The 27625-nt window shown below is 39.1% G+C and overlaps 1 protein-coding gene across 1 annotated transcript; it reads left to right on the forward strand.

The window, feature by feature from the left end:
* The first annotated feature begins 15935 nt into the window (after positions 1-15935).
* LOC131246325 (zinc finger AN1 domain-containing stress-associated protein 15-like) lies at positions 15936-18737 on the forward strand. Its single transcript, XM_058246304.1, has 2 exons — positions 15936-17039; positions 18364-18737. The coding sequence occupies exon 1, from the start codon at positions 16613-16615 to the stop codon at positions 17036-17038; it is 426 nt and encodes a 141-aa protein (XP_058102287.1). The 5' UTR covers positions 15936-16612; the 3' UTR covers position 17039; positions 18364-18737.
* The last annotated feature ends 8888 nt before the right edge of the window (positions 18738-27625 follow it).

A 27625-nucleotide genomic window follows, 5' to 3' on the forward strand; every position in this document is an offset into this window, starting at 1 on the left:
GGTCTATGATTCACTACCGCGCCGCGCCAACGCATCGGCCAGAAAGTTTGCTTCTCGAAAAATATGTACAACTCTAGCATGGCCCAAATCTATGAGGGATTTTATCCTGCTAAGCCAAACGTTATTTCCATCCCAACTTCACCTCCCCATTGAGAGAATCTACCACCAATTGTGAATCCGATTCTAGGATTACCTTGGCCCAACCCATATGGCGACACAAGGCCAGGCCGTCATGGACAGCCTGAAGCTCTGCACACGTGTTGGTACCTCGACCATACGCCGTAGAGAAAGCAAACAAGACCTCAACCTTATCATCCCTGCAGATACCACCCCCACCTGATGGCCCTAACTTGCCACACGACAACCCATCTACGTTTAATTTGAACCAAGAAGTGCTCGGCATATTCCAACGGACCCAGGATGACCTACATGGGAAAGCTACCGAAACCGCCGACCCAGTGGATGAGTCCCTGACTGTCCGCTGAGCAAAGGTGGCTCTAACCAGATGAGATAAGTGAGTGATCCACCTAGACACCTTGAATCTCAACGCCACACTGGAGCACTGGCGCCCATCAAAAACCACTAAATTTCTGGCTTTCCAGAGTTCTCAACAAATGAATAGCAGAGCTAACCTCATCTCGGCAGAGGGACAAACATTCGCGGAGAAGGTGTTAAACCATTGACGCAGACGAGACTTCACAGTTCAGGCCGGCAACACGTTAATACCAAATTGCATTCCAATCTGGTGCCAAATCTCCCTCGCCCACATGCTGTCCAGAAACAAATGTGTAGTAGATTCCACATCTCTCGACCCGTTTTCATAACATACGCAGGCCGATGCCAACTGAATTCCTTTAGATTGGACCACTCCGTCTATCGGGACCATATTTTGAATAAGTCTCCACATGAAAGTTGAAATTCTAGGTGGCAATTTTGCATTCCAAATCCATTTTGTCCACGGCTGAGGCGGGTTACATGCTCTGCAGACTTCCCATGCCGAGCTAACGATGAACTTTCCTGATGCAGTTTGAGGCCATATGAAGGAGTCTGGACCCGCAGATATACAAAAGCCTGTGTGAAAGATAAAGTCTACCACCTGCTGGGGCAGAAAGACGAAGACAAAGGATGGAGGGTAGGGGCCGCTTAAACAAAGGAAATCCTTGACTACCATGCCCTGTAGCACGTCTGGAATAGGTTGTTGCGCAAGTTCATGAAGAGGGCCTAAACCTGTTCAATTTTCTCTCCATATGTTGCAATTGCCTTCCCCAATCATTCGTTGAACCTGAGGCATCATAACTCGCATTTGTGATAGAATTCGCTTCCACAACGGTGACGCATAAGCTGCGGGATGAACTGTGCTAGCTACACTACTGTTACACCGATATTTCACTGACATAAAGGCTACCCACAAGTTGCCCTCATTAGCAAAAAACACCATCCAGGCCATCTTGAGACGGAACGACCTCATTACATCTCTCAATTGAAAAATGTCTAGGCCTCCTTCCTCTCTCGGAGCCGCGATCGACTTCCAGCTTTTCCAATGAAACTTTCTCTTGCCCTCAGCCCACCCCCAGAAAAAATTGGCAAAGCTTCCCTCTAAGGTGATGTGAACCTTGGCTGGAATGTGAGTAGCGACCATGGAATGCACCGGAATACTTCCCAACACATGCTTAATCAATATCACTCTACCGGCCTGAGATAGCACACGGGCCTGCCAACCTCTGATACGAGCTTCAATCTTGTTCACTAGCAGCTAAAAGGTGTTGGACATCATTCTCCCAGCTGACATTGGTTGGAACCCCAAGGTAGGAAAAGGACGAGGAGGCCTTGGTTATGCCTATTACTCTCTCAATCGCCCGCACTCTGGAAAGCTGTAACTTTGGGGAGCACATAAACGAACTCTTCTGGAGGTTGATGCTTTGACTGGAAGATTCCTGATAAGCTTCCAGGAATACCTTAAGCGTACGAAACGATGTCAAGCCACCATTGACGAATAGCAGTGTCTGATCGGCGTAAAGGAGATGTGAAATCCTAGGGCAGCCTCTACCCGTTTTGAACTGATCGCACCTGCCTGAATCCATAAGCTGCTTAATCCCTCTGCTAAGAACTTTAGCCGACAATATGAAAAGGGCTGGTGAAAGTGGGTCACCCTGCCGCAGACCTCTAAAGGATTTGAAGAAACCGGTTGCTTCGCCATTGACGAGGACAGAGAACCAATTATTACTCTGGCATTTCTCTATCATGTTGATCCATAATGGGCTGAAACCGAATCGAACCAAAACCTACTTGAGGAAATCTCAGTCCACCTTATCATAAGCCTTCTCCATGTCCAACTTGAAAATCAAGTTCCCACCCCGAACCTTTCTGGGAAGCTCTCGAAATAGTTCCTAACTGAGTACGATGTTTTCTGAGATGGACCGGCCTGGAATGAAAGCTCCTTGCTCCGGGGAGATCAGTGATGGAAGAAGAACACCTAACCTGGAAGCTATGATTTTTTAGAAGATCTTGTACAAATAATTGCAAAGGCTGATCGAGCGATAATCTGTGAATTTTCTCGGCGATGTGGACTTAGGGATAAGACACATCAAGGAAGTCATGAGGGCTCTAGGAAAATTTTCCCCTGGAAGAAATAGATAATGGCCTGATGAATGTCTTTCCCCACGATGTCCCAGCACGCAGTATAAAATACCCCTCGATGTAGAAGGCTACCAGCCTGCCTTCCTTAATAAGACTCCACCGATTCTAACATATGAGGCATCTCACTCAACCTCAAACAACTTGTCGAAACTGGAAAGAACCAAAACCTGTGTTATGGACAATCGATGCTTAATTTCAGTAAAGCTCTTGTTAGCCTCATCGGTCCGCTGAAATGGGCCATTTTTCATGCAATCCATAATAAGGGTGACTATAATGCTGAAATTTTACACGAATTGATGATAAAAGGTCGTTAACCCATGGAAACTCCTCACTTCATGAATGTTTGTCAGGATCGGCCATTCCCTGATGACTCGCACCATTTCATCGTCCACACAGATGCCCGTTAACATCACAACAAATCCTAAAAACAATAGCATGTCTGTTAAAAAAACTATACTTCTTCAAGTTGAGGTACAACTTGTTAACTTGCAAGACCTGTAACACCTACCTGAGATGTTCTATGTGCTCCGTCTCACCCTGGCTATATATCAGGATGTCATCAAAATATTCTAGCACAAACCGACCAATGAACATGTAACGACCCAGATTTTCACTATTTTGGATTTTCAAAAAATAAATCCTAGAAATTTTTGATATAACTAGCCTACGTCGTCATTTACTGACCTTTGATGCTCGAAGTGAGCTTATACGCGGGTGATACCGATAAAGAATCGCACAAATTTGATTAATTGATCATAGAAAGCCAACGAATCTAACCGATCACTTAAACATCGAGTTTAGCTCGTGATTTGTTCACATAGGACCCAAATCTATCCGACCTATCACTAAGCAATCAAGACAATCGAATTAAATAAAGATCTACCCAAAGCCAAGACAACTATGGGTCGGATCTTAATTAACAAAATGAAGTGACCCAATTATCCTTTTAACCTAAGAACCAATAGTTTAAAGTGATTATGACTGAATTGTCATTTTCGCTAATTGCAAATAGGCCACACTATGAATATAGTTAATCCAAACCCTATCATTACACACAAGAAATCTTGATACCTAATTCATTCCAAAAATGTCTTGATTATCCAAATGAGTTCTACACCGTTTGTTAGTGGGTCACTAGTTTCGAAACTATAGAATAATGTTCACCTCACTGGGCTTCACGCCCATCGCGGGTGGTGAAGCAAGAAAGTGCATAGAATGGCTCAACTTGGGATAGAAGCCAAGTGCTTACAACATGCAAATCCCCTAGGCTGAAAATTAAAACTTAAGTGAAATAGACATTTCGCTCTTTTGCAAAGTTGTGGCTTTCCGACTGATATATCGCAACCAAACTGGAGGCATGAGTTAAGGCTATTTCTATGCTCATATCTGTATAGTTGTTGCCCCAATCGATCACCGACAACCCTTTATCACAATTGGGGTCCCCACGGTTTATCGAAGTGCCTGATTGCCACCGAATTGTAATGTAACATAGATCCCATGATGGGACACCTACCCTCTGGTGCGAATGAGCCTGTGGGCCTCCGTTGAGGCCCTATAAGTTAGAAAACATGGAAAAAGGGCACCGGGGCTATTTGTGTACATTTTGGCACCATAAATAGACTACATTTCTCACTCTCTCACTCCCATACGAATTTTCACTTGCAAAAAGAGGGGAAGAGAGTGGAGAAGATGGGAAAGTGAGGAAGAGGAGCTAGTGTGGAAGATCCACCCCACCACTACTAGCCGGCAACGCATCTGCATCACGCCGCATTGTCAGAATCTCCCTAGCAACGATTTGAGGTAAATAACAACCACTTTCATGAAGATCTTCCTTTGATAACCAAATGCATGAGCTCTTACAAGCCAACTGTCTTGGTATAGGGTGCCGGTGAACTAACCCGCTGGACCCTAGCACTAAGAGCAAGCCCGAATCCGATATACCAACCTAAGGTGTGGATCATTACCCCTATGTTGCTGTTTATCGACTGTCGTGTCACGATTAATGATTTATGTCATGAATATATGAATGCATGCTAACTTATGCGTACTCATATGGCCTGTTTACTTTCCATTAATTGTTATCTGTGACTAATGAAGCTTTTATGTTCAATTGGTTGCTAGAATAAGTTGAATTTGCTAATTTGTTGATCATGCTTCTTACTACTCATTTGCCTATCCATTCAATTTTTCTTATCACCCATAAATTACTATATTAGTCCTAATACGGCCTGCATATTCGATAAAATGCCCAAATAAAGTAGAATTTTCCTGATTTGTTATTTGTACCACGATAATTAATTTATTAGTATATTGATTAATTATGGCAATTTGGTTAATTGGGTTGGTCGGCAAACCATAAATTTACAAGGGTAGCCATAATTGAGTCGGCTGCCCCCGATTAGTCCGATTAACCCAGGTTGAATGCGGACAACTGACAGTAATTGGACTATATGGGATGCTTACACCCAGTGCCGGTTGCGCTAAGGTTCGTTGAGTCCACCGAACTAGTCTATTAGCTGACCAAACATATGTGTCCACCATGTATGTTCATGTCTACTTGACTCTGGAGCACCCTCATACCCTAGAAAGGCCTACTAATAACCATTATGAGACGATCCCCAAGTCTCAGGAGCTGGGCATAGTGGTATAGGACATTATGTTCGTGATGTCGGCCTACGCTGGGGTGACGAGCCTCCCCATAGTGACCAATGAGAAACTAATAAGCTATGAGCCTAATATATCAAATGGTAATGATGCCGCAACTATTCCACAATTGCGTTTGGATAACGACCCTTACATAATTTATGGGCGCCCTCCACTCGTCGATGGGCAGCCTAACCCTGTGCGTCCGGGCTGCGTCATCCGGGTCCCGAGTGATCGGTTGAGCCAGTTAGTCGGGCCAGTGTTAGTCTCACATTGATTGGGGAGTTGTCGTCTTGGTGGTAAACCCTAAAATGGATTAAGGATCGCATGCACGGAGCCGCTACAGTCACCCGGGCCTAGCAATCTGGATAAGGTCATTGATTATATAGAGATGTCTCATCTTTCCCAATCTTGCTAGATAAACAGAATTAATTAATTTACTTATCTAACATGAGCATTCATCATAATGTATTAGCTAGGTGTGGTGACTCGGCAGTTAAAGTCGCATGATGAGGGAGTATTGGTCATTTATGAATGTGAAGTTGGAGTTGCTATGAGGGAGTGTTGGATGGCGAGGGCATGCATCATATCATTATAACATGCACGTGCATTAATAAAAGTATCTAGGGACTGTATGTTTAAGTTGTTTTTCATTAATTGTGCAAGTAGATTTGATAACTTCTGTAACTTGATGTTAATGGAACCGCTGAATTGATCACTCACTCCCACTCTGGGATGGTGTTTTAAAACACCAACCGACCCTATCATGGATGCAGGCACCCTAGAGGTCGATGTGTTGAACGAGGCATCTATGGACTTAAAGGAGGAGTCCGCGTATATCCAGTTTCTCAGTGGGCCAATGTAAGACGCCCGTGGGGTGTCGATAAGATCTTAGAGTTGATGCATTTGTAAATTTTGGATTGTATATTTTACTCAGCAGTAGTCCCGTACTCTAGATGGACATGTTTTACTGATAGTTGATTTACTTGTATTAAAATTTACGTTTATTCCAGGGTATGTCGTATAGTCTATTTTAATTCTATGAACTGCTTAAATGCTAGATAAAACGAACTATAAAATCCTACTTCTGTAAGGTATAAGTGGCACCCAGGATATCGGGAGTCGAGTATTTACTCATCCCCCGAAATTTAGGGCATTACAGAACGGATTCAACACTTGATTAATCAGATGCCCAAAAATGCTTCGTGCATTTGATAAACCGAAGGACATTACCAACCACTCATACAACCCTTACTTAGTCTTGAATGTCGTTTTCCACTCATCACTGGGCCGGATACGAATCTGATGGTACTCGCTCCTCAAATCTAGTTTAGAGAACACCTTGGCACCTTCTAACATATTAAGGATGTCATCCAACTACAGTATTGGGAACTGATATTTAATGGTAATCATGTTAATTGCCCATTTTTTGACACACATGTGCCAGCTCCCATCTTTTTAGGCGTTAATAATGCTTGAACTACATATGGGCTCATGCTCTCTCTCAGAAGACCCTTATGGATCAATTCCTCCACCTGACCCTGAAATATCTTACACTCTTTCGGACTCATCAGATAGAAAGGTCGATTGGGCAAGCTAAACCTAAGGACGAGGTCTATGTGATGTTAGACGTCCCGCATAGAGGGGGCAATCCATCGAGTAAATCTTCATGCCATATATTTTTTTAATTCATTTAGCAACGGCCTTAAACTTGAAAGAATGGCTAAGGGCTCTGATTCCTCACCATTTACCACCATTGCATACACCTCGCCAGTTTCCTTAGATTCCTCCACGAAATCCCGAATAGTCAAGAGGGACCTTCCCTCCACTTTAGAAGCTCCGGAGTGGTTCTCTGGTGTCATAGGGGCAAGGATCATCTTTCGACAATCCTTGGTGAAGACGTCACATCATGGTCCGATTGTCATGGTCGACCAATTAACATATGACATGCTTCCATGTTAACCATGTCACAAAGTACTTGATCCTTATAATTCTTACCAATAAAAAATGAGACAATGCATTTTTTGGTTACCTTGATATCATTCACCTTCTTTATCCAACCAATCGAGTACGGAGAAATATGCTTTGTCATAGGTAGCTACAACTTGTCCACCATCACCTTCGAGACAATGTTCTCGCTACTACCACTGTCAATGATTACATCACATACCTTGTTGTTGATAGTACACCACGTATGGAATATATTGTGCCGCTACAGATGCACTTCCTTTCTTGGAGTGTACAATAATTGCCTCACGATCAAGGATTCGCCCTGATCCTCGGCCAACCATTATTCGTTACCAGCTCCTTCCTCAGCGGCTTGTTCATCTTCATTAAATCCATAGCCTTCTTCTGTTGCATCACCTTCAATGCCCCCTTCATTAATAGCCAAGTGTGTTACAGGACACTGTGGGCATGTGTTTGATAAGTGTCTTGGTTGGTCACAGCAGTAACAATTGTATGACTGTGGTTGAACATAACTGTAACACCCCGAACTTTTCAATACCTAAATATTGAAAGTTCTCGAGTGTTACCATAAAATTTAAGTTAATATGTATATGTGCACGATACTAATCTAGCTATCCTAACCCTACATCTATTATCTAACATGAATCTGACCGTTAAGAATGATCTTCATCTATAAATCAAGCCATTCGATCGTTGATTTTAAGACAAAATCATCATATGTCCAAGTATTCCCGCTTGTCCATCATAACCAACCGTTCAGCCAACTATCTACCAATAGGTAAAGATATATGACTGTCCACTAATCGTACACCCACTTACATATATGATCAAAGTACTAACCATCAAGTTTTTTTTATTTTTAACATCTTATCTGACTATCCATTATGTTGGTTGATATATGTACATTCTCTTAATTAATTTTGTGAATAATTCTTTATTCATAATTATCTAGATATAAGTTATTTTGTAAGAATTACTTAGAAATATTCCTATAACCATGTAGAACCAATAGATTTCTCAAAACTTTCATATCAGCAATAATTACAAAAATGTCATTAACCTAGACCCATGAATTCTAGATCATATGGTTCTCACAATCCGTTTGATGTAAAATTTTATAACATGTCTATGTATCATAAATTAACTATACAAATCAAATTTCAACCCTTAGATCATTGTAAAAGTGACCCAATTAACAAATCAGCCCCTTAACCGTTGATTTTGGTGTCCATCGAGTGAAGAAACCTCGTGGGTAGTCATAGTAGAATATTTTTCTTTATATGAAAGACTTATATTACTCATAAGATGGACCAAGTGTGAAATATAAAGACCCCACTTTGGTAGGTTTTTCTTTAGGTGCGAAGTTATCATTTCGAGACTTACCAACTCCTTATAAATCTAGATATTCCGATTTAACTACTTCTCACCATCCATCGTAACTCAAATTTGGACCACACTTTGATTTCATATAACTACGAGGTTATACAAAATTTAGACCCCAATCTATGATCCTACACCGTTGAATGTTAAAGACAGTTCCTTCATTTTGGTATAAAATATGAAATTTTAGATTTAGGCTTTTTCCATCATCGATCAACCACCACATTTTTTCTAACTGTTTTCCTATCCTAACTACACATTTATGCCAAAATTGGGCCCTGATCATTAAGTGTGGACCGTTAATTGAGATCAAAGTCGTTTTGACACCTGTTAGGAGAATTTTCAAGATAAGTCAATCTAAATTTCGGATCACCAAGAAAATTATATACCTCGACTGTATTCAATGACTCCGACACACTAGATGAATTACATTTAAAGAAAGATCGCCTGAAAATGTTAAATTGGAGAAACTCAATCCAAGTGGGATGTGACACACCCCCTTTCACACACTTACTCCTTTATGAAAGAAGGAGTGCGTGCCTTTCTCCACTTACACGCCAACGCTCCCAACGTCTAAGGAGGAGAGAGAGAGAGAGAGAGAGAGAGAGAGGGAGAGAGAGAGAAAAAGAAAGACAAAAACAAAGAGAAAGAGAAAGAGAAAGAGAAGCCTAGACGCTCATCATCTTCTTCCTTCTCCACACATATGGTATCTCCCTCTTGCTCAAGCGATGTCGTGATTCATGTAGAAGATTTCCTACATAAATATCTACCTAGGGTTTAGATATAAGGCTAAGGTGAGGGATTCTTTTAAGCTTACACTAATTTGAATTGATATGATTTATCTTATTTTTGCATACTTTCATATTACTGTGATTTTTCATTTAATTGATTGATTTATTGTTATCAATTATTTATCATTTTGGAAATTATTGTTAAGGTATGATTTTAATTATATGTAATTTTTTATGAATTTATATGGGGTAATGGATACAAGTCTTGCCTTTTGCCAATTTTGAGAGCGACGTGTGCTTCCACTCTATATTGAGTTGGTCTTTTGCCCCTCTCCCCTTATTTTATTGAGTTATTATATAGTTATTCCTCTTCTATTGAGTTAGCTGATTGCTACTCTTCTCCTTTATTAGGTCGGCCTTATACTACCTCCCTTTATGGCTTGGGCATGTGTCTTGTAATTCCAAAACTCTCAAAATTCAATTTATTTTCCCTTTGGTGAAAGTGATGTGTTAGAGGTCTCACATCTAGTAATTCATATATTTATCATGGACATAATGCACTTTGGGTAGTGACCCTCTTAGTCGACGCGTAATTCCATAGGTTTTGGGTAGTGGTGCACAAATCGATGTTAGTAATCCGCAATACATGTTACACTACTTCTGGGATTGAATGTCATAAATAGTCACTCCATGAACAATTTGTGTCACGTAATTCATCTGATTCATGTGTTGTGTCGCCTCGAGGTATTCACATAAATCCACGGTAGCGTTGGACACACCGATGAATCTCTGTAGTTATGTGATGTGGGGCGAGCCAGGTTTTCTTTGAATTATATTCCACATTGTGACAATCACTACGTATGATAAGCCGCACACACTTTGCTAAGCATGCATTCATATATATTTATTGCGCATACTGATACCACTCGTAATGGTGGAGTAAGAGACGTATCGGAACTCTTACGTTACTTTTATGAATCTCTTGAATTATTGTTAATCTTAAAAGATAACCATCACTAAGAGTAGGGTATTGAGTCTCTTCAATAGTACAAATGATGCAGGTGATGTGCAGATTGAAGACACGGATGACAATTCCCCTATAGAAGATTATTCTGAATAAATAAAGAAATAGGTTTATGTTTAGTTTTATTTATTTCTGCTGCAAACTTCGATAATGTAATAAACTTTCATTGAGAGGACATTTGATAATTTGTTGAATTCTTTTAATCTAGTGGAATAATAAATATAGTTGATTTTACTCTCGTGAATGGTTACCTTCGTGAATGTAACTAGATGTAACCTAAATTGAAAGAAAATCAAGGTAAAATTTTGAAGCATCTAAATCTTTACATTATTAACACTCGAAATTCTTGGGCATGAGTATGTACTCGAGCAGTGAAAATTCGAGATGTTACAATAATGATTTGGAATCCTACTCGGATCTGATGTTGAGGGTGTTATACGTTGAGGCCTAGATGGACCACTCACTATGTCATAGTTTGCGGTTATAGGAAGTTGAGCACGTCCTCTTACCGGTTCATTTCCTTTGGCCAACGTTGAATCCTGTGTGAGACCCTTCATAGGGAGCTAAGTCAAAGGATAAGGCCGAGTAAGGATTCTTGCAAGCTTCATCCACGGTCCCAACCGAGTGCATCTAAACTCAGTCCTGAATTATCGATCTTAAACTGCTTATGAACAGCGCCACCTTCTGCGATTCAGTCTCCGATAAGTCATTCCGTGTCATTAACCGTTGGAATTCTTTAGTGTAATTTGTCACAGTTTGATTCTCCTATCGATAATTTTGTTATTGTTGGAACAATACCTACTAGTAATCATTGGGAAAGAATCATGATCGAAGAAAGCGTCTCATCCGTGGCCATGATCAGATGAGAGCCTTGTTTTATCGAGCACGTGAGAGTTATAATTGCTCTCATCATACAGAAGCACCAGATTTTAATTTGAATGTTACTAATTTTGCCTTTTTATGTTCTAGCACGTCCATATAATCAAAATATTGTTCTACTTTGTCTAATCAATTAAGAAAATCTTCTATACGCAATAAGCTATTAAAATTAGGAAGTTCGACCTTACCTTGATAGTCTCTTTCAACACTATCTAATCAATGGCCTCTATAGACTGGTCGTCAAGCAAAGTCGTCATCGATGTCCTCGTTGCTAGAGCTCGATTCATCTGGGGTAGCCCTATGATTCACCTTCGGAAGTGCTATATAGAAATCAGGGTTGCATCGTATAATGACTACGAGCAACTAAGCATTGCCTTAGGCTCGGGCTGGAATTAACGTATCTACAATACGGTTGATGGTTGCCTATAGCACTTCCATAGTCACCTCACTCTCTCGGTGGAAAACTTTCATTCTTCCCAATAGATAACGAATCGTTGTATCACTGTCTACTTGATTTTGGTCAATACCGTCGTTAGTTGCCATCAGCTCAAGGGGAGTCCTCGCTCTGATCTCAATTGACGCAGGGAAGGACGTGATGAGGTCGATCATCGTCTTCCTCAAGGATCACTACTCTAAAGACACAGAGCTTCTTTGGACTCCTCACAAAGATTCCTCGAATCCATAATGGATGAAAATAGAAAATAATTTCTAATAATTCAAAATAATTTAATTGATGATGAAAAATAACATTACAATCCTTTAAATAGTGAACTCAAACCTAAGACGGAGTTTCAAACTCAAACTCCAAATCAAACTTCCAAAACTTACTATAAATAGTAAACTTACCATTTATAGATTGTCATGATTCCTACTAAACTAAATGGTTTTTGGCCAAAAATAGTGTCTAATTTAGCCCAACCACATTATTCTCCTAATTTTTCTAAGCCCTTTTTATATTGGGCACGACTCCTAAAATTCAAAAGATTAGGGGTTATAATCGACTTAAAACTTATTATTTATAGTAAAAACAAAATTAAAAAGGACTTTTGACTATCAATTTGACGGTATCTCATAATTTCATCAAGGGCAACGGCATAACAGGGTTAGTTGGCTAAAGTAGTTTTCCATACCTAAAATCATATATAATATGTCAAAAAACTCATTCCAATTTATAAGATACATCTGTTTTTAGGTTCCAACTGTACTAATAACTTTTGCGTCGGGCCTTCTCTAGCTCATCGTGTCCGCCACCCCGCTCTACATCAAGATGCGGAGAGATGAGGGAACGAGCAAGAGAGAGATGGCGATAAAGGAGAGAGAGACTACGAGCGAGGGAGACATTCGCGAGAGGAAACGAGAGCAGGAGAGAGAGGGTTTGGGACCCCGAAGCCTGGCCCTAACGCCGTTAGAGGCTTAACGCAAGTTAGGGTGTCGCACTTGCCTTCCTCTCACACCAAGCTCCGTAGATGGGTGAATAGCACATGTCGGGGTCCCACCCACTTCGCTGGTTCTCGGGGTCTCGCCCAGGTTGTGCCCGTGCAGCCTTGGCTTCACCCAACACGGTGGGCCCTACCTTCATGTATGTATTGCATTTCATGCCATCTCTTCTAGGCCATGAACCCCAAAATTAAACAGATCCAAAGCTCAGCTGGACCATACCATATGAACGGCGCTGATTGATCGACCACCATTAAAAACTTCCTGAGGCCCAGCGTAACGCCCACAATAATGTTTGTTTTACATCCAACCCGTTGATACGGACACAAAGGCTTAGATGAAAGGATAAAAGCAAATATCAGCTGGATCCAAAACTTTTGTAATCCACGAGAAGTTATTAATGGTGGGCATTTATCACCATTGTTTCTTGCCGTGTCGTCCACCTGAGATTTGGAATTGCTTTATTTTTAGCTTTGTACCCTAAAATAATTTGGAAAATTGAATGGACGGCATGGATTTAACGCATATCATAGTGGGTTTATGGTGACCGTGTGCAGTTCCCCGTCCAGGCCGAAGTCTCCGCTATGTGGCATTTACGTTAAAGGGACGTGAGAGAAAACTAACGGAAGGTCCGGTTTGACAATAATTTAATTAAAAGAAAGTAGGGTGATATAAATACTATATTAGTGAGGTATTATTTTGTAAAATTCTCTAAAAATTCTCCTCGTAACGTGGATACTGTTTGGTATTCTGTGTGACCCACCATGATGTATCTATGCCGTCCATCTATTTGCAAGTATCATTTTAGAATATGAGTCAAAAAATGGGGCATATTCAAATCTCAGGTGGACCACGCCATAAGAAACAGTGGTAATTGAATGGCCACCATTAAAAAATTCCTAGGGCCCATTATAATGTTTATTTTCTATTCCAACCTTTTGATTAGGTCAGACCCGGATCAAGGGAAAAAATACATGGAAAAAACAAATATCAGCTTGATGCAAAACTTTCGTAGCTCACGAGAAGTTCTTAATGGTGGACGTTCATCACCACTGTTTCATGCGGGTGTGATACACCCTAGATTTGGATCTGCCTCCATTTTGTATTATTTTCTTAAAATGATAAGATAAAATGGATAAATGGTGTGGATTAGACATATATACATTATGGTGGGGCTCATACAGCGTTGTATGCAATCCAGGTTAAAGGCTCTGCTTTTGGTGTCCTTGCCAGCCGCCGATTTCCTGTGCCCCTCGCACATGAATTTCATGTAAGTCGGAAACGATGTGAGGTACATATAGATTCCCGTCACAAATCCACTACATCCATCGATTTTTCAAGGACACAATAAAATAGTAATCTAGAGATCAGGAAGATCGAGAATTCATGTGGGCCACACCCCAATAAACAGTGGGAATGCAAACTTCTACCGTTGAAATATTCCTGGAGCCCACCAAGACGTTTATAGGCTATCAAAACCGTTCATAGAGTTATTACCACTAACATAAAATGTACATAAAAATATCATCCTGTAGAAAACTTCTCTGGCCCCACAAATTTTCCATTGGTAGGCGTACAATCCCCACTATTTTGTGTGGCGTGGCCCACATGAGTTTTCGATCTTCATTATTTTTACAATGTTGTCCTTTAGTTGTCTTTCAAAACTAATGAACAGTGTGGATTTGTTACGGAAATCTGTGGACCCCACACAGCTTCCGACTAGGGGAAATCCCCGGCAATATGCGTGAGTGTTTGCCACGGGTTAAAACGTTTCTGGAATAGGTGCAGCCTCGGTTTCACCCAACACCGTGTAGCCTCACGGTGAGGCCCATCTTGATGCATTTATGGTATATCCATGCCGTCCATTCATTTTTTTCCGCTTCTTTTAGCTATTACGTTGAAAATTAAGCAGATCCAAATCTTTACCATTCCACAGGAAATGGTGCTGATTGAACGCCCACCATTAAAAAATTCTTAGGGGCCACCGTAATGCCCACTATAATAATTTATTTCCATCCAACCTATTGATAAGGACACAAAGACCTTGATGAAGGGAAATAAAAAATAAAAACCTTGTCTAGCCCACATAAATGTTTTAATGGTGACCGTTCATCACCACTGTTTCCTACGGTGTGGTCCACTTGAAATTTGGATCTACCTTAATTTTTGTCTTTTATCCTAAAATGATTTGATGAATTGGATGAACCACGTGGATTAAACACATACAACATAGTGGGGCCCACAGTGTCAATCTACGTCCAGGTTAAAGGCTCGGCGGGCATTTTCGTCGTTCTAGAAAAAACCATGAAGATGGAGAAAGGTACTGGTTGACAATAACTTGATTGAAGAGGGAGCTTAATCAAATCATTGTTAAACAGGGTACTCAACTGCAAATATTACTATTTTGGAGAATTCCTTTTTATTAATTAGTTATTTTAGTCTACTTTTACAGGACGTCTCCATCTAGCCACGCATATATACCGTAATGCTCCACCTCCACCCTGCATGCGAACATTTTTAGCGAGATCTAAATCGTCCAGATGATGGGGCCCACTATGGATGGACAACAGCTCAAGTGACACTGGTAGAAAGATCCTTGATGTTTGAATGGATGGCCCACAGTCGAATAGATGACCATGGCCGTTCATATGGTGGGCCTCGTATTATTATTCATCGTGATTCTCTTTCATGCTAATTCTACAGTGGGTCCCAACAGTGGCATATATATAATCACACAGGAAGACAAGTGTATGGTAGAGATGGAGCGCATGGACTTTGGACTTTCCAAGGTGGAAAAGTCCAAGCGCGATTGATAGAAAGCGGCCTCTGTTTTATTGGGAAAAGAATAATAGTCCGCGGTACACACAATATCATCTAACCTCACGTCATACATGCAACAATCTACGTAATCTCAACCGTTCCCCGTGTAGACCCCACCACTCATAGCCCAAAATGAGAAAAAACTCACTGTTTTCATTATCCAATGCGTCCATCGAAGCCTGCAAAAAATATATATATACACAAATAAAAGTGAACAAAATCCAGTGGTTGACAATCAAAATGAAAAAGTTCTTTTAATAGATCAGAATGACCGTCCATCCCAAATTGGCTGCACCATGGCCCACCAATGAAAACGATTGGCCTCAGTGGATGATGTGAGGATTCACAAACACGACGGCCTAAAGTTTACAATGATCCCGCGGGCTACTGAACTGGTCTAACTTTATTTTATTTTCGTTCTTTCTCCGCCTCTCCTCTCCTTCTCCATATCCTCTGTTTTGCTTTTCTTCCCAAATTGTCCTGATTTTCAGGAATTTTCCATCGTTTTTCCAATCTGATCGTCTCAAATCAATCTCATCCTCGAATTGTTCACAAATTCTTCTTTTTATCCATCGATCCCTCTCGAAATTCCATAAAAACTCGAGCTTTTTCCGTCCGATTTCACGGCTTTTTCCTTCTCCATCAGCTTTTCTTCGAATTTTGGCGATCGGATTCCCCAATAATTAAAAAAAAGCTCCCATCTTTCGATTCTCTGACTGAAATCCTTCTTGGGTTTTGATTTTTGCTCTATTTCTTCACAAAAATTCCCTTTTTTTATGTCATTTCTTCAAAATTTCCAAGTATTTCTATCCGTTTCTTACAAAATCCATGCTTTCTAACCTGTTTTCGGAAAGCCCTTCTCGTTTTCTTGCAGAATTCCATCGTCTTTCCTCATTTCTATAAAATAAAGGAATATATCCTGTTTTCCAGCATCTAATTTCTCGAAAAATCCACACTTTTTAATCGTTTGTGATGAATTTTCTAGCCTTATACTGGTTTAATTGTATTGAATTGTAAAATCATTTCCTTCTTTCTGTATTGAATACAGATTTCTGGGTTTTTCTTTAGTTTCGATTTGTCCGAATTCAGACAGATGGCGCAAGAAGGTTGGAAAATTGAGAAAGACGAAACTGACTGCGAGATCTTGAAACCATCTTCTTCCTCTCCTTCATCGTCGCCATCACCACCTCATCCAGCGTTTCTGAAATCTGCTCAGGAATTTCCAATCCAACGGTCTGAAAGGACCGAAACTCCTGCGGCTGATTCAGGTTCTAAGGTTTCTCCCAGCCGAAGTCCAGATGAGGAACCGCCACGGCCCATTCGGTTCGGAAACCGGTGCTCGAGCTGCCAGAAACGCGTCGGGTTGACCGGGTTCCGGTGCCGATGTGGTGATCTTTTCTGCGGCAAGCACCGGTATTCTGATATCCATGACTGTTCGTTTGATTACAAGGCTGCTGGTAGGGAAGAGATTTCGAAGGCCAATCCTGTAATTAGAGCTGCAAAGATCATCAAAATCTGAGGTTTTCTTTTTTATCTTCTTTAGATGTTTGGCTGAATTGTGTTGTTCTTATTTTTCATAGACTGGATTGTATCTATTGCTGATTGCTATTCAATGTGATTGCTTTTATTTAAGCTGTCTTTGGGATTTTGAGAGAATTCAAGCATTTGGGCATATTCTTAAATTTGTGTTGGATTTGATTTGAATATGGTTCTCCAATTAAACAACTCCTTTGCTGTATAGGATTGCGGTTGAGCGTTTGAGAGATTATAGCATTTGGGTATTGCTCGAATTGCAATGGATTTTATTTGAATAATCCTTCTCCAATTTCATTATTCATAGCTGTATAGAATCGTGACTGAATTTGCATGTGGTTTTGATACATCTCGAGCATTTGGGTAAGCATGAATTTGCGATGGATTTGACTGGAATGATTTATCTTCTTTTGCATTCTCCATAGCTATATAGAATTGTGATTAAATTTGTGTATGTTTTGTATACGTTGAGAGCATTTGGGTATGGTTGAATGTGCGATGGATTTGATTTGAATAATCATTCTTCGAGTTCATTCTCCTTACCTGTAGAATCGTGGTTGAATTTTTCAATGGCTTTAATACAATTTAGAGAATTTGGCTATGATTGAATTTGCAATGGATCATTTTTGAATAGTCGTTCTCCAATTGCATTCTCCATAGCTGTGTAGAATCGTGGTTGAATTTGCATATGGTTTTGATACGTTTAGAGCATCTGAGAATGATTGAATTCGTGATGGATTTTATCTGAATAATCATTCTTCAATTGCACTCATCGTAGCTGTAGATAGCTGTGGTTGATTTTGCATATGGGTTTGGTACATTTAAAGCATTTGGGTATGGTTGAATTTGAGATGGATTTGATTTGAATACTCGATTGTATCTCCATAGCTGTATATAATCATGGTTAAATTTGCATTCTCCTTAGCTTGTATATAATCTGGGTTGAATTTGTGTATGGTTTTCATACATTTAGAGCATTTGAATATGGTTGAATTTGATGTGGATTTGATTTGAATAAAGTTCTCTGACTGCAATCTCCATAGCTTTATATAATCATAGTTGAATCAGGATGTGATTTTGGAAGATTTAGAGCATTTGGGTATAGTTGAATTTGTGATGGATTTCATTTTAATATAGTTTCCCGATTGCAATCTCCATACCTATATAATCATGCATGTTGTTCGAAATTTATAGCTCTAAACTAGTGTAAATTCTACTGTGATTTTTTCATTCTTCAATTGTAGATTTTGTATTATTGCTTTGATTAGTGTTTTAGGGCTGAAATTTGATAGAATCTTTGCAAACTTACAGGGTATGTTCGGACACCCACAATTGCGAATTGGACAATTCTTAAACCCTCTCAAATGCGAATTGAGGTAGTGGGTGTGTTTGGCGAAGCATGCAAACATGAGCCGAATGGCCATTTCATTTGGATCTCTAATCCAATCGCAATTTCCATCCCATTTGCAAATCTGCCAGCCAAGAATAGGGCATCTGACGTTGCAAAGGAGTCCAAGAAATTGATTGCTGGTTTCTGTGGTTGGCGCCAGATCCATCTCTCTTCTTATTGAATTTCTATTAAAGATTATGTGAATGTGGATTCTTTTGCTTTCATGAAGTGGATGTTTTCTTAATCTAGCAATTGCTAAGCTATTAAGATGTGAGTACCTGGTTCTTCATTTGAATATTCCACAGTCAGTGGAATGGATTTTGTTTTCTACGAGATGTTATGGTCTTCACATGGAAACATGTTCTTCATAGCGTGTTTGGATATATCCCTACAAATGAGCAGGATGGTTTGTTTCACCGCCCATATCACCATCACCAATCGCAATTTGGAGCAGAGAAGGTCAAAGACAGTATTCCATGTAATGCCATCTCCAATTTTTGCTTCAGACCATATGCACAATAGCGATGGATGAATCTTTTATGCTGAAATATTTAAACAGATCACAATTTGGGGTGAATCATATGCATCCTTAGCACTGTTCTCACCTTGTCTTGGTCCTTAAACAATTCTATAGACTTAGCTGATGGCTCATGCAATCTTAAAAAATTTCATCGTAATGGTGATGAGATCATTGCAAAAGTCTTTTAAAAAAAGAAGAAAGAAATAGAAAGTTACGTAGAACTAGGATTGCAAATGGGCTGCCGTGAGTTGCTTTGGTATTGGATTTTGGATTGATTAAGCTGGTCTGCTTGAGCTGGTATAATCAAATTTTCAATATTGCCTGCTGATGCGGGGCCCACTTTCCACTGCATGTTGAACATGTGAATTTCTGTGGTTTGCATATGCAATGAACATGCCAAATTTTCCATGGTTTGGACAGATGTGGAACTATTAAAGTTTTGTGGCTTGACATGCAAACTTTGCTTGAATCCAATTGAATGTCATGATTCCGTAATTGGGATGGTGAAACGCATATAATACTTAATGATATTAATTTGAAAAACACTAATTAGAAAATATATTAGCCATATGCCTTGGGCCATGTCGAATCAACAATGCTTAGCACTCCACTAAACAATCGGACTTGATGATGAACGGTTCTAATTGTCGCTTCCTCATTCCTACACATGTCGGTGCCTTTGGCTCAGCTTCTCTTAAATCCTTCCTCAAGGTAAAAAGAGCCAAGAGTCTCTAATTTATAAATTGTGATATTCCATCCTATCATAAAAACTAAGTTCTATACGGACTCTCTTTTCATATGTTAGCTTTTCCTTAATAAGAATTTTCCTTCTATGATTGAGCTTTGTAAGTTCTACTCTTTGCACATGTTAGCTTTCCCTTAATATGAATATTCCTTTTGTGATTGAGCTTTGTAACTTAGAGCCTAAGTTTTTCAGATATAAGAGGCCAACATGGCCCTATCTATATGCACGCGTGCGTTTGTGGACCATCGCATGTCCGTGTACATGCATGCTGCATTGTATGAGAGACGATGAGAGACGTGAACATGACATCTCTACTTGTTGCATCTGTAAGTGTTAACCCATAAGATGGGCTGTGCATGTGGCATTGGTTTCTATGACAGGATTTAACTCTAGCATTGGATTAGAGCGATGGGAACATGATGGGATAATGAAGTGATTCATAAAGAGTTGAACTTCTGCTATACAATCTTTGATTGTCTTTAAAGGGTTGTATTTTGCACACGACAGCCGTGACAATCAACAGCAGATCATCAATAATTAAAACCTTGTGGCCATGCGGTGGTTGGTGAGTTTGACCAAATTTATTCAGCAATTCACTAATGTACATTTATCTAATATGTTCGCTTGTACTCTAAGTGCAAGGTTGCGAAGTAGTAATAATCTAGGTGAGACCGAGGTCAAACCCACAGAGACTGAATGAGTTGTAATTTTCTGAAATATTTTAGAATTAGAACTAGAGACGAAACTAAATATGGGACTTAAGAAGAATGTTGTGATGAAGTGAAATTATCAATGTAATGAAAACTAGAGCGTCAAGGGTCAACTTGCAATCATTTTAATGTCATTTTATTTAATTCAATCAATACTTCAACTGAAATCAAAGTCTTAATCTATTCAACTGGATAATATTAGAGCCGTTAAAACATCATAAATATATTCAAAATAGATTCTGAACATTCATAGCAACAGTTCCATATATAATAGTCTTATTGTATTGATTGTAAAGAGTTCAAAGCATATGTCATACCCTGAGTCAATGGTAGATTAAAGAATTCTATAGATCAAACAATCACAAATTAGAGATGAGAGCATTCAGGAAGTTTTTAAGCATCCACAGTGCCCGAAGTCAACGATAAATCAAGGTAAATTAAAAAATACATCTTTATTCGAACCATAAACTATGAAATATCCAATATGAATATTATAAACTTGAATCAAAGTAAGAAAAACATTAAAACAAACTACAAGCTTCACTTCTTAGCTCTAGCTAAGAAATTAGCCAACCAAAGACATGATTGAACTAAAACTCCTAAAGAAAAACATTAAAAACTAACTAGAAAAGATATAGTAGTGAAGAATGACGAACTCCTTGAAGCACCATCACTCTTTTCTCTAATCTTCATACCCTAATTTGTGCTTAGAAGAACTCAGAGGATACATTTATATAGGCTTTGATCAGACCAACTTTGAAACCGCCTCAAATTTACACAGTTTATGCAGCTTCGATGGCATCGAAGTTCTATCACTGTGTTTGATTCGAATTTGGAAACTGTCAACATCCATTTGCGTAAGTCCATCAATGAGATCACCCGACCTTCGATACACAATTTAATTCTTCTTTAGACAATAATTTTTTGTGTAAGCTTCATACACAAAATTCAATTCTTCTTTAAACAATAATTTTTTGTGTAAGCTTCATACATGAGTGATACTCAAAGTCATGAGAATAAAACATGGGTGATCTAGGTTCTAATGTCTTCAGCAAACAAAGGAACTAAGCCCTCATTCATCACCTAACCAATAGAAGAAGTCAAAACATCAAGTTTCTAGTGTGCTTAGTGATCTGTAACTTTTAATTCCACAAAATTGATATACATTTCATAATGTTAGACATGTTCATTACCTTAAAGTGGACAGCTCAATACAAGTATTGATGCTGATCTTATATCATTTTTCACTTATTTTCCAGCTTTTCATTTTATATCAATCGCATTTACCTATTTTCATTATCTTTCTTTTCATGATTTTTTCATTTAAAATGCACAATAGGTAGCCAATCTAGATCTCATTGTTTTTTAGTTGGTTCATTTTTCTTCTTATAATTTTTTTTAGGTAGATAATGATCTCCAGACTTAGTTCCTAATCACTTTTAAATAATTCACATGTTAACACTAGAAAGTAAACAATTCCACAAACATAGGTTAGATGTGGACTGTGAGCAGGCTTCAATTGATGTTTAAAATTTTCTATTAATCAACTAACCAAGAAAACTTAGTCAAATGTCTACTAACTAACTAGACTCTAGATATTCAAGGTTGTATTTCATATCTTATCATAAAACTCAACATGTATTCAAATCACACAAAAATTCATTTTCAAAGGGGTTTTGAAATAGAAAATTTCAAAATTTTTGAAAATTTAGCTCGAAAACTAGAAACATACTGATTAGATCCATCTCATCTCCCCCCCTTTCCTTTCAAAACCTGAAATTTATATTGCTCTCAATGTAAGAAACATGCAATCAACTCAACATGAGATAGAGAATAAAGGAGGAATGAGTTAGAAAGATAGTACCTGAGGAAGAATATGCAGCGATATTCAAAGTCTTTGCTATGTAAGGGATTAAAAGAAATAAGCATGAATAAAGCAAAAATCTAACAATCCTAATCTTAATCATAATAAAGTAATAAATCTAACTACACCTCCATCAGACTAGAAGGTCAATCTCGATACACAGGATTAATCAGATGGATGGACTTATCCTCTGAATCAAAATTTTCAACGAATGGTTTTAGTCGATGACTATTCACTTTAAAAACATTACCATTATATGAATTTTCAATCCCTACAGCCCCATGAGGATAGATCGTTTCGACTATGAAAGGGTCAGTCCAACGAGATCTCAGTTTTTCTATAAATAAATGAACTCTAAAATTGCACAAAAGGACTTTTTTATTTAGCTTGAATGTTTTCCAAAGGATGTTCCAGTCATGGAACTTCTTTAGCTTGTCCTTGTAAATTCTGAAACTCTCATATGCATCGTTCCAGATCTCTTCAAGCTCATTGAGTTGTAATTTGCACAGCATGCCAGTGTTGTCCAAATTGAAATTGAAATTTTTAATTACCCAGTATGCCTTATGCTCCAACTCCACATGCAAGCGATAAGATTTCCCATAGACGAGTCTAAAGGGAGACATTCCTATAGGGGTTTTATATGTGGTACGGTATGCCCATAATGCATAAGTCAATTGATATGACCAATCTTTACGATCGAGGTTTACCGTTTTCTCCAAAAAAAAAAAATTTACTTTTCCTATTAGAAATCTCGGCTTGCCATCTTGTCTGCGGGTGATGGGGGTACTCACTTTGTGTGATATGTCATATTTCTTCATTAAGGCTTCGAATGACCTATTACAAAAGTAGGTTCCACCATCACTGATAATGACTCGAGGAGTTTCGAACCGAGAAAGGATGTTTTCTTTTAAGAACTTAATGACCGTGCGATCATTACTTCAGCACAAGATTGCTTGGACCCATTTAGTAAAATAATCCACTGCGAGTAATATGTAAAGATTTTCGAATGATTGGGGGAATGGTCCCATGAAATCGATGCCCGAGCAATCAAATGCTTCAATGGTAAGAATGAGGTTCAACGACATCATGTTTCGATGGGACAATCTACCCAACTTTTTACAATGCTCACAAGCTTGCCAAAAATTGTTAGCATCCTTAAATAAAGTGGGCCAGTAAAAGGCACACTGCAGAATTTTTGCCGTGATCTTTTTAGCCGAAAAATGGCCACCATAGGCATTTGAATGACAAAAGGAGATTACGCTTTAATGTTTATCGTCAGGAACACATCTCCATATGATCTGATCTAGACAGTACTTGAATAAGTGTGAATCTCCTAGATGTACTTGCACACATCAATAAAGAATTTCTTTTTATCTTGCTTTGTCTAATATGTCAGCATAATACTCTTAGTAAGATAATTTGTAATGTCAGCAAACCAAGGTTGATGGGAGACTTTGAAAAGTTGTTCATCAGGGAACATGTCATTAATGTGAGTTGTCTCAATGGAATCGGATAGGACTAGCCTGTAAAGATGCTCAGCCACTACATTCTTCACTCTTTTCTTATCGCAAATTTCTAGGTCAAATTCCTAGAGTAGGAGGATCCATCTCAACAAATAGGCTTTGATATCCTTCTTAGAAAGAAGGTACTTCAACGCCGAGTGGTCCGTGAATATTATGATCTTGGTTCCGATCAAGTAGAACCTAAACTTATCCGGTGAAAAAACTACAACTAAGAGCTTCTTCTCCGTAGTGGAATAATTCATTTAAGTAAAGTATAGAGTTTTACTTGCGTAGTAGATCACATAAGGCTTTTTCTCTTTTCTCTAGCCTAACGCCGCCTCAATAGTATAATTGCTAGTGTCACACATGATCTAAAAGGAAGGCTCCAGTCGGGTGGCTACATGATCGAAGTGCTAGTCAACATACCCTTAGGCTTAGAGAAAGCTTTTTGGCATTCTTTAGACTACTTGAATAGGGTGTCCTTTTGGAGATGATTGTACAAAGGATGAGATATGTGACTAAAGTCCTTGACAAATCTTATATAAAAATCAACGTGTCCCAAAAAGGAATGCACGTCATGTATGCTTTTGGGTGGAGTTCGGTTAGAGATAAGATGAATTTTGGCTTCATCCACCTCGATTTTGTTAGACAATATGATATGTCCAAGCAATATTCCCTTGAGAACCATAAAGTGACACTTCTCCCAATTTAGTACAAGGTTCTCCTCTTCAAATATTTTCAGCACATATTTAAGATTTTTCAATGCAATCACTGAAAGATGAGCTAAACATAGAGAAGTCGTCCATGAAGACTTCTAAAAATTGCCCCACCATGTCTGAGAAGATACTCAACATGCATCGCTGGAATGTGGCGGGAGCATTACATAGCCCAAATGGCATCCTTCGGTATGCAAAAGTGCCAATAGGACATGTGAAAGTTGTCTTTTCTTGGTTTTCATGTGCTATCTCTATTTGGTTGTAGCCCGAATAACCGTAAAAAAAAATAGTAGTAGGAATGACCATCTAACCTTTTGAGAATTCGGTCAACAAAAGACAAAGGAAAGTGGTCTTTCCTGGTAACAGTATTCAATTTTCAGTAGTCAATACACATTCTCCAACCAGTCGTAACTCTAATTAGTATGAGTTCATTTTCTGCATTGGCTACGATGGTGATCCCGAACTTCTTGGGAACCACCTGAGTTGAACTCACCCATTAACTATCGGATATTGGTATATAATACTCATGTCCAATAGCTTAAGCACCTCAGCCTTAACCACCTCTCTCATATTTGGATTTAATTAACGTTGTGGTTGTCTAGAAGTTTTTACATTATCCTCAAGGTGAATGCAGTGAGTGCAAATTGAAGGATCAATCCCCTTAAGGTCCGCAATGGTCCACATAAGGGCTCCTTTGTGTTCTTTTAGAGTAGCTATGAGCATACTCTCTTATCATTCATCTAGGTTGGAAGAAATCACCACCGAATATGTCTCATATTGACCTAAGTAAGCATATTTAAGATCAGCCAGCAATGGTTTTAGGTCAAGCTTCCGTGCCTTGATACTTGACGGTGGAGGCTTTTTTCTCATTAAGGGGCAATTGTTCAAATCGTGCCCTCCACCAATCAAAATCAAGTACCGGTGCTGCATTAAGCAAGGCATACATCTCCCTAATCATGTTATCATCCAAATCAGGGGAGTGCGCCAAGCAGGTCTCTAGGGCGTCATAGTAAAGAGTCAAGAGGGCTCTTTCTTCCACGAATGAATTGATTAAGTTAATTTCATGGGCATCGTCAACTTCCTCGGATTGTTTGCACATGTTAAAGATATTCAGCTCTAATTTCATATTCCTGAAAGTTAATTTCATAATTCCATTCCTACAATTGATGATGGCATTTGATATAGCTAAGAATGGACAACCTAAGATGATGGGAATCTGAGTGATTGTGTCTATGATGGATTGTGTATCTAAGATGATAAAAATTACTGGATAGTAGAATTTTTCGAGTTGGACTAGCATGTCCTCGATCATTGCTCTCGGTATACGTACCAAACGATCAACGAGTTGTAATGTAGTCTGGGTGGATTTTAATTCACTTAGACCAAGCTGCTCATAAACCAAATAAGGAATCAAATTTACACTTGCTCCTAAGTCAAGAAGTGTGTGCTTAATCCAGTGGTCTCCGATTGCACAAGTGATGTTTGGGCTACCCAGATCCTTGTACTTTTATATCACATCTTACTTTAGGATGGCACTCACTTTTTCAGTTAATTTTTTTTCTTTTGGATACTTTGTTGTCTTTTGGCCGTGTAAAGGTCTTTCAAGAACTTGGCATATGAGGGTATTTGTTTGATGGCATCCAAAAGAGGAATGTTGACCTTCACCTATTTTAGAACCTCCAAAATATCTTGAGTGTTAGACAGAGGTTTTGGTGCAATCAACCGTTGAGGAAATTGCGCAACCAGTTTGTATGTTTTTCCTATTTCTTTCTCTTATGGAGTAATGCTAGGTCTATCAGCTCTCTCAGCTTCTTTCGAGTCCTTAGGCTTTTCATCCCTCATCGGGATAGTTTTATCAATTGTCTTTCCACTTCCAAGAGTGGTGATAGATTTAGCTTGCTCCATGTGATTTGAAGAGTTGGGGTCACTTATTTCGCATCGTTGTTTTAGGTTAGGAAGAGGTTGGGCTAGAAGAGTCCATTTTCTCCCTAACGAATAGTTGTAACTCAATTATTTGAATAGACGATGTAGACACTCCCAAAGTTGTTTTGATATCCTGCAATTCTTGCAATGTATTCTGGTTTAATTACTCTTAATTGAATTTATGAACCGTGTTCTCTTGAATCCTCATTTGATTGAGGAGTTGAGAAATAGCCTCTTGAGTGGTAGCTGTTTGTTCGTTCCTCTAGCTGAAGTTTGGATGGTTCCTTCAGCTGGGATTATATGTATTTGAGATGAGTCCGCTAAATGGTCGTTGGTAGTTGTTCATGGCATTTGATTGTTCATGCAACAACTCTTGAAACGCAGGAATTGTGGGACATTTCTGTGTTAAGTGTACATTGCTGACACAAATACCGCAAGCAACTTCCATGGCCTCGTCGAGTTTGACGGTTTCTACCTTCTTAAGTTCCATGGCCTCGACTTTCCTTGTGAGATTACCACCCTAGCGCTCATGTCATCATCTTCTTTTAAAACATACATTCATTCATTCTCCCTTGATTGCGTTGGGTTAGAAGTGGTGGGCCTTGAGGAGGTGTCCCATATTGAGTGTTTTTAGCAAGTAGATCAAAATAATCCCACGCATCATTAGCCTCCTTGTTCATGAATTCACTGTTACACATCATCTCTACGACTGGCGCATGGGTGAAGTCAATCAGTCGTAGAAAAATATTTTTACCCGCCATGTTTCATAACCATGATGTTGATAGGAATTAAAGAGATCCTTTAATCTCTTCCAACATTGGAAGAAAGTTTCTTCCTCTTTTTGGACGAAATTCATGATCGCCCTCTTTAAGATATTTGTCTTATGAACCGGAAAGAACTTTTTAAGGAACTCCCGGGTCATCTTAGCCCATGGTCCAATTGATAGCGCCCTTAAGAAGTGAAGCCATGAATTGGCCTTCTCTTTTAGCGAGAACAGAAACAATTTTAGTATTAGAGAATCTTCAGACATATTGTTAAAGTGTAGGGTAACGACAATCTCATCAAATTCTTTTAAGTGTAAGTATGAACTTTTAGAGTCTGGCCCATGAAACTGAGGAAGGAGTTGTGTTACTCCTGGCTTGAAATCCACATTTCCTGCATTGTATGGAAACACGATGCAGGAAGGTGTACTCACCCTCGCCG

The sequence above is a fragment of the Magnolia sinica genome, chromosome 5 (assembly GCF_029962835.1).
Source record: "Magnolia sinica isolate HGM2019 chromosome 5, MsV1, whole genome shotgun sequence".
NCBI classification, from domain to species: domain Eukaryota; kingdom Viridiplantae; phylum Streptophyta; class Magnoliopsida; order Magnoliales; family Magnoliaceae; genus Magnolia; species Magnolia sinica.